Source organism: Hyla sarda, chromosome 1 (assembly GCF_029499605.1).
Source record: "Hyla sarda isolate aHylSar1 chromosome 1, aHylSar1.hap1, whole genome shotgun sequence".
In the NCBI taxonomy this organism is placed as follows: Eukaryota; Metazoa; Chordata; class Amphibia; order Anura; family Hylidae; genus Hyla; species Hyla sarda.
The window spans coordinates 382,671,285-382,685,488 of record NC_079189.1 but is presented as its reverse complement, the minus strand read 5'-3'; the positions used below and the strand labels follow the sequence as shown (position 1 = coordinate 382,685,488).

The window sequence follows — 14,204 nt, the reverse complement described above, 5'->3', positions numbered from 1 at the left end:
GTTTTTCTTGTGAAACATGGAAAATCTTCTCTGTGAGAACCTACTCTTCAAACGGTAAAATTTCTGTGCTTCTGCTCTGTTTTGCCAAGCTGGCAGCAGATTTTTTGCAGATTCTAAGCGGAATGTGAGTGGAATTTGCTGAATTTATGCAGAGTTTCTTGTGCTCAACACACAAATCCCGGACGAAATTCAGAGACCCATTGACTTCAATGGTACTCTGCTGAGGAATTCTGCAAAAACTATAGACAGGTTCAATGTATTTGCAGAATCCGAAATGCAGAATTTCCTCAGTGGAAATCCAGCAGCGGAAAATCTACTGTGTGAATGGGACATCGGAAATTCCATGCACTACAATGTTAACTTCGTAGTGTAAAGTCTGTTAAGTCAATATTAAAGAGTACCTGTCACCAAACTAAACTTTTCATATATATTGTTCCTTAAGTAATTATGAGACACTTTGCTATTTACTTGCTGTTAAAATTCTACACCTTTATATGTTTTTAATGTGATTGAAAAAATGGCCACTAGGTGGCTCTGTTCTGTTCCCTGCGCATGTCAAACAGGTAGTTTGGTCTCTGCCCAGCCTGGCAGGAGACCAAACTGAGAAAGTGCGTGCGGGACATGGTGAGGCAGGCTTCAGTGATGTCGCGCCTGCTGGGGGCGCCTGCTGGGACATGCCCACTTTCTCCTTCCAGAAGCTCCCACAATGTAAGCAAGGGGAATGTTAGGAGTAGTTAGGGAATATAATCTGAGTTACTTTAGAAAATATGATTTGATTCCTATATATATGCACATTGTCACTTTGTTTGATATGCTTGAAAAAGGCAGTTTATTGCCGAAACGTTGCACATGGATGGCAAATAAAGTCTTGTTCCATCTACCAGCCTGAGTCCTCAGCTATTTGGTGCTGTATCCACCCTGAACTTCTGTATGCCTTTCCGGGTTGGCATTCCCGGATGATCACCTGCACATGCTGATTGGATCGGTGCTGTCTCTTCTCTTTACCTATTGTTGTTGCCATTGGAGACGGGCACGGTCATTGGACTCGGATGGATACAAGATGACTACTCCTGTTGAATACCAGTTTATCCAGTGATGCTATCCCCCACACCTTTTCATACACGGATCAGGACGCTTTGAGGATCCTAAATGCAGTGCATAAAGAAGCCAATTTCCTAAGCACGCCATCTGCTGACCTATTGAAAAGGAAATGGGATACAGAATCCAAGCGTTTGATCACCTTGGAATTACATCTGGTCACGCTTAGGGAGTATTACAAGGAACAACGCATACCTCGTGGGATGAGGTCTCACCTCACCCCGAACCTGTTCCCTCGCAATGATCTATTTCATACTAAATTCATCCAAATTTCCAATAAATATGCTTTTGATGTAATGCTACTAAATATGGAATTTCTCCATGAAGATATTGAGAAAACCAAGTCAAAGTGCTTGGAAGTGGAGGAGCAGCTTAAAATCTTATTGACCTCACAACAATATCAAGAGGCAAAGGAGAAACTCGCTGTTCGTATACTTAAACATCAACAAGAGCTGGAAGAAGCTAAGAGGAGTAAATGGCACCGAGATTTGGATGATTATGCAAGCGGTAGAATCTACATGTGGCAGATGAATCAAGAACAAGATGGGAACCGCCGTAGACGACGAGCCAAACCACATCATTGTCAGAAACGCCGTGCCCATAAAGAAGGTTTTTTGTCAACTGCCTTGGATAGTGACTCTTCCGAGGGTCCCCCTCCCCCTTCTTCTTTTTTAGCCAGAGCTCAGGATACCCCCGCAAAAGCCGGCGGGGAGGCCGTAAACACAGGAGACGCCAGTGTCCGTACATGCCAGAGGACCCAGTCACGTCAACCGAGGGGCCGAGGGATCACGACATAGAGGACTCTCTTGTGGTAAATATATCCTCTATATCTTTATCTTCTATGGAACTTAATGTACTACAGAAAGGATTGTCATTCTGTCCGACAACAGACACAGATTGGTTTGGACTTTTGATTGACTTGGAAGGATTTTTTAGACAGTTGCGCCTGAAGGGCTTTTTTCAGGACACTCCGCTGAATGATAATACTCATATCAATACTAGTGTGATCCAATCTGCTGAGTTAACTTTAAAGGATGTTGATTTGTTTAACAAAAGTCATTTTATGCCACCCAGAACCAATAATGGAATTGAAGCATTTGTCGAAGTTGTTACCAAACAGATTAATACATTAAAAGAAAATTCTACTCATTCCGGTTGGCATAATTTGACCCGCAGGGAATATGATGTACTATCTAGGTTACAAAAAAATTCTGATATCACCATTAAAGCTGCGGATAAGGGGGGTGCCCTAGTTGTTATGGACACCCCACTTTATTTAGCCGAGATTACTAGACAGGTTTCTGATGTCACAGTTTACAGTAAACTTAGGAAGGACCCTTTGAAGGAAATTCAGGCTGACATTGCATTTCTTTTACAGCAGGCGGTTGAGAACCACATTATAGATATAGAATTGGTAACAAAACAAACATCCCATAACACCAGTCTTATATTGTTTACCTAAGATACATAAGAACCTCCAGAACCCTCCCGGACGACCTATTGTCTCCGGGAGTGGTTCTGTGTTCTCCCCCATTGCCATCTATTTAGATAAGGTTTTAAGATGTCATGCCACTTCAGCTAAATCATTTATTCGTGACACTGGTGATTTTATCTCTAAAATTCAGGACTTGGTTTGCCCCCCTGGATCCCTTCTGGTATCGTTCGACGTGGTTAATCTTTACACGTCGATCGAACACTCAAAAGGGATCCAGGTGGTCGCCAATTGTCTATTATCCACTGATCTTTCTGCGGGGGCACGTTCCCTTGTTTTGGACTTATTGGGGGTCATCCTCAGGCAGAATTATTTTCTGTTTGGGGATGACTTCTATGTCCAAAACAGGGGAACGGCCATGGGGTCCAATGTGGCCCCAACATACGCAAATGTATACATGACGGAATTTGAGGAAACTTACATCTACAAATCACAGTGGTATCTTCATGTACGGACTTGGTTCCGTTACATTGATGATACCTTTGTGATTTGGACGGGTACTTTGTCACAACTTCATTTGTTCTTGGATGAACTGAATGGTATATACCCTGAACTTCAGTTCACCATGGTGGTGTCCGAATCATCGATTCAATTCTTGGACACGTTTGTCACAATAGTTGACAGTAGATTATCAATGGATCTTTACACAAAGAAAACAGATAGGAATAGTGTTTTACAATATGATAGTTTCCATCCTAGATCCACAGTTAAATCACTCCCATGGAGCCAATTGTTACGTGTTAAACGGATAGTCTCACACCCTATACAGTCCGCTAAAAGAATCGATGAGATGCAAGGGAAATTTAGACGTAGGGGTTATCCACAACGTCTGTTAAATCACCATTCAAATAGACTCTTACAAGTCGATAGATCCACTCTCTTACATAGTACCCCTAAAGAACCTACGGATAGGATACCATTTGTATCTACTTATTCAGTAAATAGTCAGGCTATAGCTAATATCATTAGACGTAACTGGTCACTCGTGAGTAAGACCACTGGCTTGGACAAGCCACCAATAATGGCATATCGAAAGGGACGCAGTTTTAAGGACCGTCTTATTAAATCTGATGTCGGCTCATTCAAAGATAAAAGTGCACAAAAATTTAAACAGGGCAATTTTCCCTGCTTAAATTGCAGTCATTGTAATTCTATGATAAAGGCTGATTCATTTAATCACCCACATACAGGCAAACCATTCAAAATTTATGGTAGATACACATGCCGCTCCTCCTTTGTAATCTATTTATTGACCTGCCCATGTGGGCTTTATTACATAGGTGAAACCACCAATGAGTGTCGGATAAGATTAAATGGTCATAAATCATCTATTAGGACTAAGAAGGTTGATCTCCCACTACCTAAGCATTTTTTGGAATTTGGTCACAATATTAGTCAGTTAAGATTTCGCATTATAGATCATGTACCTGTGTTGAGACGAGGGGGTGACAGGGAGAAATTATTGCGCCAGAAAGAACTTAAATGGATCTATATATTAGATACGTTGTATCCAAAGGGATTGAATATGGATTTTGGCTTGAAACCCTTTATGTAGGCATTTATACTATCCTCCTTTTTATTTCTGTTTTCGCTTTTTTTCTTCTCCCTTTTTCTCTTTTTGCTCTTTATTCCTTTTTTCCGTTCTTCCCCCCCCCCCTTTTTTTCCCCTTTCCCTCTCTCTTCTCCTTTTTCACTCTTTTTCTTTTCTTTTTTCCCCCTTTTTTTCTTTTCCTCTTTTTACTCTTCCCCTTTTTATTCTCTTCTTTATTCTAATTCATTTTCCTTATTATTTATTTTTCATTTTTCCTTTTTTTCATTTTTTCTTTTCCTTTTCTTTCCCTTTGTTCTTTTTTTGCTTTTTCTCTTTTTCCCCCCTCCCCCCCCCCCTTTTCTTTCTTCTTTTTCTTTTTTTCTTCTCTTTTTTTCTCTTTTTTCATTTTTTATTTTTATATCTATTTTTTACATGTTTTTTTATTTTTATTTTTTTACATTTTATAATTTTTTTTATCATTCATATTTTTTATTTATTTTCTTTTTGTTAATTTTTATTTATATTTTATTTATTTTTTATTATTATTTATTTAATTATTTATATTTTTCATTACATATACATTTTTTTATTTTATTTTTATATTATATATATTATTTATATTTTATTTTTTTGGTCTCTATTTTATCTTTTTTTTCTTTTTTTCATTATTTGCTTTCACTAATTCTTTTTACTTTTTTCTTCTACCTGTTCCGTGTATTTAATTTTTATAAGTGACAACATGAGGTTTTTCGATATCTCTCTATGATGATATTTTAATATTTTTTATGTTTTTTTAGATTCACTTCACTTATTATTCATCATCACCTTATATGAAGATTACAGCTGAGGATGAATTCACTGAGGACTCCTGGAAATTTTTTTTTCCTTTTTGTATAAATGTAGATCTTATGATTTGAATATAGTCTGTGTTACACTGATCCTTGTTTCAATATGGCATCTTCTTGTGATATACTTTTTTTATTGTTATTAACATAGATGCCTAGGTTTAAGGAAAATTAGTCTTGATGAGTGCATATATGGAAGTCTATTCAGACTCATATGCATTATAGACTATGCGGTGCGTCTTTGGTCAGGTGCGCCTCGGGTATCGGCGGGCGCATATGATATGCGCTGGCCGATTCACTGATGTGCGGTGACTCATGTAGACGCACTACGCATGCGCATGCAGTTGGCGCTTGCGCGGATCATACTGTTTTGATCCCGGGCATCTATGACGCTCCTGTATCAGCTGACCTATAGTGGTCAGCTGATCGGAACTACACGGTTTGGAGCCACGCAGCCGCAGTTTGGTTGTTTACAAGCGAAGCTGTCACATACGGACACAAGCTTTTTCATGCGATCTATGTGATGAAGATGCAATCGGTGACATGGATCAGTGTAAGTGAAGTCCCAGTGAACACATCTGAAGCTTATATATGTTTTAGATGGCTGTTTTCTCATATTTCTTATATTTATATCTTTTGTGTATTTGAATCACTATGACAACACAGTTTAGCCAATAGGATGTGGCCATTGATTGTAATGATATATGTATAACACCTGTTATGTAACCAATCACAGCATGTTGTGATTCCTATATATATGCACATTGTCACTTTGTTTGATATGCTTGAAAAAGGCAGTTTATTGCCGAAACGTTGCACATGGATGGCAAATAAAGTCTTGTTCCATCTACCAGCCTGAGTCCTCAGCTATTTGGTGCTGTATCCACCCTGAACTTCTGTATGCCTTTCCGGGTTGGCATTCCCGGATGATCACCTGCACATGCTGATTGGATCGGTGCTGTCTCTCCTCTTTACCTATGATTTGATGACAGGTACTCTTTAAGTTATTAAATGTATAGCTAACATATCTACCTTTGAGTTGTCAGATCCTTGGTAGGGAAACAAGATTGAGAAATGAGAATACATTTAAGAAACCCTAGTGATAAATCAATTGGCACATGATATATTGGAATAAGATATATAACATATTTTATGCTGTATGTATTGCTGCTTATCTACACTTTGTCTGCCACAATTTTATAATTGTTTGCTAATATGATACCTATGAAATGAGCCTGATCAGTGGATGTTACATTGAAATAGATTGTACTGTCTATGTAGAGATTATCCTATCAAAAATAGATATTTTTGTGTATTTGTTTTTACTCTGTATAGTGACATTTATGACCTAAACCATTTGCCATAAATGTGCAGTATAGCTTCCTACTGAATAGGGGAACAAGTTAAGTCATAAGTTAATAAATGTATAGATAAAATACTATACACGTTACATTGAAAGAGATTTTATATCTTATCTGTGTCCTGTAAAGGCTATTCGATCAAAAATATAGATTCCTTTTTTCTAATATTTATTTGTGTGTTTGTTCTTACATTGTGTAGTGACTCATTTAATTCTTTTTCAGATCTCACGAGAATGTCTTTCAATCCTGGTTTTTGCTAATCCGTTTAGGAGCATGGGTGGACATTGCAGCAGAGCAGCTGTTGACGTCAGACCCTGAAATTTCAGACGACCTGCTGTGGCTTCTGGCATTTTATTACAATCCATGCAATGAGAGCCAAAGCAGAGGTAGAACAATGGTAAGTTGTGCTCTGAAGCAGCCTGCGCTTGGCATAGAAAAATGTAAGCATCCTCAATGTGTAATTAGCGTTTCACTGGTGCAATAGTTTGTAATGTATTTTTATTCATGTCATTTATTTCCAGGTAATTGAAGGGAATGTGTCATCAGAACATGACCTATTGTTTAAATCAGGTGTTTATGTAAACCATGTTTTTGAAGAATTTTTGGTGATGGTTATTTCTAATTTTCCATTATACTATCTATATTTTAAAATAATCATGAAATCTTGCAGTTTGATTCTTGCCACTAGGCATAAAACTAAGCTGAGACTTCCTGTTCTGTACAGATTACTTTCCAGCAGTGCTTTCCTTATGACATACATTGTTACAGGGAAAGGTTACACCAGTATATAGATGACATAGGTGCACAGCGTGGCTTAGATTTATCAAAATGTGTGAGAGAAAAACTGAAGAGATTTTGTCCATAACAACCAACCACAACTCAGCTTTCACTTTATCAGAGCTCATTAGGGTATTAAAGCTGAGCTGTGATTGGTTGCTGTGGGCAGACCTCTCCAGTTTTTCTCTAACATATTTTGATACCTTTGGGCCAACAGATCAGCCTTTGCTCACAGATCAACAACTGTGTGGAACAACCCTCCCGTACCACCACCAATCCCACCGCTCACACCAACCCAGTAATTAGCTAATTTACATATATAGACCCAACAAGAAGGCACTTTTGCTTTCTTACCCAATCAAAATGTGCCATTTTCCAAGTAGTACAAAGGTGTTATTTAGGCCTGAAAGAGAACACTGCTACTGGTAAGTGGAGGAGATATTTCCTTCAATATTGGATGTGACCAAATCCGGAAATTTCTTCCAAGCTAAACTTTAAAGCTGAAAAAGTTACATTCATTCTGTTTGTGGATTGCAAGTTTATGTGTATGAGAGACTTGACTTAGTATGTGCATTTAGTTATAGATGTATAGCTTTTCCCAGCACTTACCACCCATGATGATGTCTATTAATTTAGTAAGTACAGTATTTGGTGGACACTATTTATTCGCATTTTAGACAAGATTTAACCAAATTAAAAGTAAGCTGTTCAGGGACACAAAGCCCCATGTGTCCCTTGCTTTCCAAAGAATATTGTTTGATGTAATCTCTTCTTGATCCAACAGCATGAATAAATTATTAACTGCTAAAAACTAAAGTAAAGAGGAAATACTTTTACTACTTTTTTATTGCAACTAACAATGAAAAAATAAAATAATGATGGCTCTTAGAAGACTGAAAAATAAAAATGAGAAAAATTGTCCCACGATTAAATGGGCACTGTCATTAACATTTTTTTTTAAATGTTGTAGTACTTATGTACTACAACATATCTCTAATATAGATTCATTATTATTATTTTTATTTTATTTTGCTTAAAATGGTTTAATCTAAATTTAAAAACCGTCCGCTAGGCCGGCCATGATGTTACGAGTGAATTAGGACCAATGGCAGCCGGGCAATCGGTCCTAATTCAGTCAGCCTGCTCTCGCTCGGTCCCTGCCTGTCAATCAGACAGGTGGGAGCGAGCGCAGTGAACACCGGGGCTGCGTGCATTGGTTCCCTGGATCCGTCCCCGTGCCCGGCATGAACAGTGAAATGGAGAGAGTGCGCGCACACTATATCAGTGCCGTGCTGAGGCTCCATTAGTATGGTCCCAAGTCGCGGCATTTGTATATTGCGTGGCAGGCTACTCCTATACTCCTCCTCCCTGGATAACACATGTACTGCTAAACTGGGAGGAGTAGACCCCGGAGCAGCCTGCCATGCTATTCGCTGCTCATCTATGCGTGCTCCTTACAGGAGCGCAGCATAGATGAGGGGAGGGCGGAAGTCGGCACCCAGCAGGCGTCAGTGATGTCGCGCCTGCTGGAAAACAGAAGAGCCCAAGAAGACCCGTTTGTAAGGTATAACAACATTTTTAAAAGGCAGGGTGGAGGTTGGGGATAAATGACCAATAGGTAGGGACAGAGAGAAGTAAAAACAGATGGCGGAAGCTACTCTTTAAGGGATTAAAAGGCTAATCATTTTGATTAATTACAATTATTTATATGTAATAATATTGTTTAAATGCTATTCGAATAGTTATAGTATTAATATTTTTTCTTAATATTTTTTCTATTCGTAAGAATCAGTATGGATGTCTATTATCTTGCTAATCACATAGTACAAATTTCTGTTTGGTCATATGCACATCTAAACAGTGAATTTATAGAGAGACTGTATATGAACTACATCAAACACCGTTATTGCGTACTTTACTTTTATTATGTAAAAAAACTGTTGCTTCCTTTCTTGATGTTCTAAAAACCCACATATTTCTTTAAATTGTGGAATTTCAATGTGTTGATGTAATGTTATCTTGTAATATATCAGTTCTATACACATCCTAAATTATCCAAAATTATATCTTCTATTGTATATACCAATTTCTCAATACAAAAGAATTTTCCGGATATTTTCCTATTTTTTAGGTTACGTTCATGCTATCCATAATGGCTCTTTCATTACTTTCTTAACTGATGAATGCCCTGGCTAAATGCCCTGACAGCTTAATTGTATACACTAAAGAAATGCCTGCCTTCACTTTTTGCCTTTTCAGAGTTAAATGTCAGCTCATGTGCATTAATGCCTAAAATCTGCTTTTCCTTCTTGAAGTGAATGGTCTACTGAATTTCTAACGTGAATTTCAGCAGTCACTAATCCCTAATTTAAAAGTTTTTTCTAGAGTTGACTGCATTCTTGAGGTACTAATATTACTGAAGCACATTATCTTTCATCAATACAAATTAATGATTATAATATGTTACTTTCTTTAGGTTGAAGGTAAAGCTGTTTATGAAGGCTTGGTGTCATTCCAGAGAAGTTCCACTGTATGTGCCATGTCATTCCACAAGTTATTTTTTGAAGAAAATAAGTTAAATACATGGCATCCATGTACTCTGCAGTTGGTTAGACATTTGTGTGTCACTTTCATTGTACTCCGTCCCGAGTGGCACAGTGTTGCTAAGGATTGTATTTCACATGTAAGTGTCAGTGTATAACAAGTGTTCGTAATGCAAGAACAGGGACTAGTACTATTGAAGTAAGAGTCCAAAACATATTATAATATGTTGGTGCTAAATAAATAATGGAATTGACAAAATACAAGTCATCATCAGTCAGGATTAAGTAAAGCATCTGAATTATACTTGAAGATTTAATGTCCAAGATATTGGTAGGGTTTTTTTATTTTGCTGTGTTCCTTACCCTCTAGCTTGAAGGGGTTGTGCGCTGCCCTGCAGTTCGGAGCTCTGCTCACAGCGTCCGGAAGTTCATTACTCCAAACGCTGTGTGCGGGCTTCCGTGTTCGCAGCCGCCGGGCGTGACGTCACGCCCGGCCCCTTTGTGACGTCTCACCCACCCCCTTGTGACGTCACGCCCGCCCCCTCTACCAAAGTCTATGGGAAGGGGGCGTGACAGCAGTTGCGCCCCCTTCCCATAGACTTTCGTTGAGGGGGCGGGCGTGACGTCACGAGGGGGAGGGCGAGACATTATGAAGGGGCCGGGCGTGTCGTCACGCCCGGTGGCTGTGAACACGGAAGCCCGCACACAGTGTTCGGTGTAATGAACTTCCAGATGCTGTGAGCGGAGCTCCGAACTGCAGGGCAGCGCACAACCCCTTTAAGTTTACACTGACATTTTTTTTTTTTGTCAAATTGTGCTTTAAAGGGGTTATCCCGGAATAGAAAAACACAGCTTATTTCAGCTAAAATAAACAGCTCCACGTCTGTCTCCAGGTTGGGTGTTGTTTTACAACTTGGCTCCATTCACATCAATGTAACTAAGCTGCAGAATCACACCCAGCCTGGAGACAGATGGGAATCGATTTTTGATAGAAAGTAGCTGTGTTTTTCTCTCTCCTGGATAACCCCTTTAAAGTCATAAACTATAAAATGAGAAATGATGGCTTCTGTTGAAGCATGTAACTAATACAAAGATATGATATGTATAACAACCTACAAAATTCAGCATAATGTCAGTTAACAATCAATATATGCCACACCTATGTAAAAACTGACACAAATCTTATGTACCTAGTGAAAATTTGTTATTAATTGATTAGTAGCAGTAAATACCTTATGCACACAGCAGGACAAACAGTGCATGTAAAGCTTGAATCGTATAAGGAGTCCCTGTGGCTTTTCACTATGAAATTTTAGGTGTTCTGAAGTGAAGTACCACTCTTTGTCACTGTATTACAGGAGTATTCTGCCTAGAAACAATGCTACTAATGCAGCATATGATGAAGCAGGTCATGGTTTTGCTTCTGTTTTTTTCTTCTGCCAGATTCTATAATAATCTTACAAAGACAAAATACTTTTTATGCCTCTATATGGATTTAGACGCAAACTTCTACAGGTGCTATGGTATATTTCAAATGAGCAATTTTATTTTTACTTTCTTTCTGTTTCTCCTGGTTAAATACATAATGAAAATTAATACGGTAAAGGAGATTTATTTAATAGAAGAAAAACTACCACAAGAAGTTATAGTTTTAAATTATGTGTATGGGGCAAAGGTGTATGCAGTAATATCACTTTACTGAGATAGTAGTGAATGCATGGAATAGCCTTCCTGAAGAAAGGGTAACTACAAATACAGCGAAGGTGTTTAAGCATGCTTGGGATGGGCATACACCCATCCTTCATATAAAATAGGGCCAGTGACTATTTATAGTATTCAGAAAATTGGGCAGACTAGATGGGCCAAATGGTTCTTATCTGCTGACAAATTCTATGTTTTTATTTGGTTGACCATCTGCAGTTTTTACTGAATTGTCACATTGGCAGGAACTTTTCTGTAAAATAGTGTGTGAATGCCAGGCTTTGGGTGTGTGATTAGGAGCTTTATAATCATACCCCCCAAATATGATTTATGTCCTCTCAACCTTATATTCACACACTTCTGAGCCTAACATTCACCTGCCTTTTTGCCATAAAGTTTCCACCTATCTGACAATTTAGTGGAAAGTACAGATAGTCGACCAAATAGTAAAATCCCTGTATCTCGGGAACCAGGAGTCGGGGCACTTGTGGTATACAATGTGATATACAAACTAACTTTTTTTTTTGGACACTGAGCACTAGGTCCACTAGAGTTGTGGCACACAGCAAACACATTTATTAAGCAACATTGCACGGCATTGCAAGGACTGAAAGAGGGCATAACCTAAGCTGTACACATCACAAATGCACCAAAATTAGGTGGACAATTTTGACCTAAATTAAGCCAGAAAAAAATAGTTTTTTAGGAACTGTCCACACTGCTGTATTTCCACCCCAAAAAAATTCTGCCCCAGAGTCCTATTGTTTTGAATGGGATTTTACTGCTTTTTTCACTCTGCTTGTTCACAATGAGTAAACATGTTCATTCTTTTGTCAAAATTTGACCTGAACTGCATTGCTCTCTAAAGAGATGACGCATATCAGTGCAGTCTTACCGCCAATGGATTTCAGCACCTGCTGCAGACAGAATCTTCGGCTGGAATATCTCCAGGCAGAAGTTCAGCTGGGTCGATGTGCCCTTTTGCTAGACAGTCTAAAGATGCTCCAGATTCACCAATCAGCCTAAGCCACTTTGATAAATCTGGTGCTTATGAAGACTGTCCATTTTAGTTGCCCCCGCTTTCTTTAACCTAGTACTTCTCCAACATTTACTTAATTATTAATTATTCACAGTGAATCTCCATATGTCAAGGTATTCTCTTAAATTCCTTCTGCACATTTTTTTGTGAATGATGTAGTTTTTCTTGACGAGAAATTGTATTTTAAATTCTAAAATTAGTATTTCAGGTGCTGGAATTCTTTTTAAAATATTGCACATTCAGTATCTTGTAGAGTACACTAAAATGCCTACTTTTTAGTAATTCTTGCTGTTTCATTTGATTTTGTTTTCATAGCGGTAACTAGAGATGAGCGAAGTTACAGTGATTTGATTTGTCACAAACTTCTCGGCTCGGCAGTTGCTTACTTTAGACTGCATAAATTAGTTCAGCTTTCAGGTGCTCCGGTGGGCTGGAAAAGGTTGATACAGTCCTAGGAGACGAATCAAATCACTGTAACTTCGCTCATCTCTAGCGGTAACAATAAAACATAAGACTGACATTCACAATATATAATATAATAGGGGGAAGAGAAAATGACTGCCTAGACTTATAGAAGAATGCAGTGTTTGAAAGATTTGTTTGCTTTTTTTTTTGCTATATTTATCTTTCTGTTTTAGTTTCAAAGCCTTTGATTTTAGGACCCAAAGTAAAGTTCACGGTCTGATCAAATTGTGGGGAGCCATCTCTTTTTCTCTCTGTTTTGTGAAGATTAATTGGAAACATGAAAATTGTTTGTGTTGCGGTCATATTTTGGCTCATTAGCATTTGGGAAAGCACACTGCATATTTGTTTGTGGAATATTGAAAGGCATTTAAGGATAATATTACTTGTTTCCTCTCTCTCAGATGACTCAGACACAGGAAGCTGCCAGTGAAGTTTCTGACGTCCTGGCTCGTACTTTAAGCAGACTTGATATTCCAGGAATGGAAAGTCAGAAGATAATCACAATAGTGCACAAACTGCTGCAGGACTTATAATATAAACCAGAAAAACAAGGCTTAATTTGTCTTATAACATCACTGTATATAGGCTGTACTTCCCTCTTGGCCAGTTGAAATTTGATGTATTTTGGCACTGATAGTCCATGTCACTTTTTCTGTACGAAAATGAAGCTATTTATTCACAGCTTTGACTCAAGAGAGTTGGCTATTTAGAATGCAGATGTCAGGAAGTTACTTGTGAGCAGTTTAATATTAATGAGTGGTTTGTACATTTCAGCACAAGTATTTTTAAAATGATTTATCGTGTATGTATCACTTGTATCTATTTGGAAATAAATGTGTTGTTAAAGCAGCCTCCTACTTATAGGTGTATATGAATGAAATGTATTTTGGAATAATAAAAACATTCAAGTCTATGTACAGGACAAATTTGTTTTTAATTACGATGCATTGCAGTTCCATAGACATGGACCACATATAAGAAATGCTGATATTTTTTGCAGTGTGTTTATTTCTTTTGTGAAATGATCAAGGATTTGTTAAAATATATTGCTGTCAATTTTTCAGTGGATTACCCGCAGAACCTAAACAACTTTTGTAACTGTTAATTTTAACCCCTTAAACTCTTGGGGACGCAGGCTGTACCTGTACTCGGAGACCCCGCGTCATATCGGGTCGTTCCCGGCAGATAACGGTAGCCGGAACCCGGGGCTAATAGCGTGCGTCACCAATCGTGGTGACGTGCGCTATAACCCTTTAGGCGCGGCGATGACCACCACGTCTAAAATGTTTTTTTTTTTTTTAAAAGCATTTCCGGCAGCTCAGTTGGGCTGATTGGGACCACCACAGTGAAAC

At 38.3% G+C, this 14,204-nt stretch overlaps 1 protein-coding gene across 3 annotated transcripts in view; it reads left to right on the top strand.

Moving 5' to 3' along the window:
- Positions 1-13,766, top strand: part of FANCC (FA complementation group C) — a 428,253-nt gene extending 414,487 nt beyond the window's left edge. For 2 of the 3 annotated variants that reach the window (XM_056524729.1, XM_056524721.1), the window contains 3 exons: positions 6,550-6,724; positions 9,581-9,787; positions 13,254-13,766. In XM_056524729.1, coding sequence (XP_056380704.1) covers positions 6,550-6,724; positions 9,581-9,787; positions 13,254-13,385 — 514 coding nt within the window. In that variant the 3' untranslated portion in view covers positions 13,386-13,766. The remainder of the gene's footprint in view (positions 1-6,549; positions 6,725-9,580; positions 9,788-13,253) is intronic. The other variant, XM_056524736.1, reaches the window with a different exon arrangement.
- Positions 13,767-14,204: the final 438 nt, after the last annotated feature.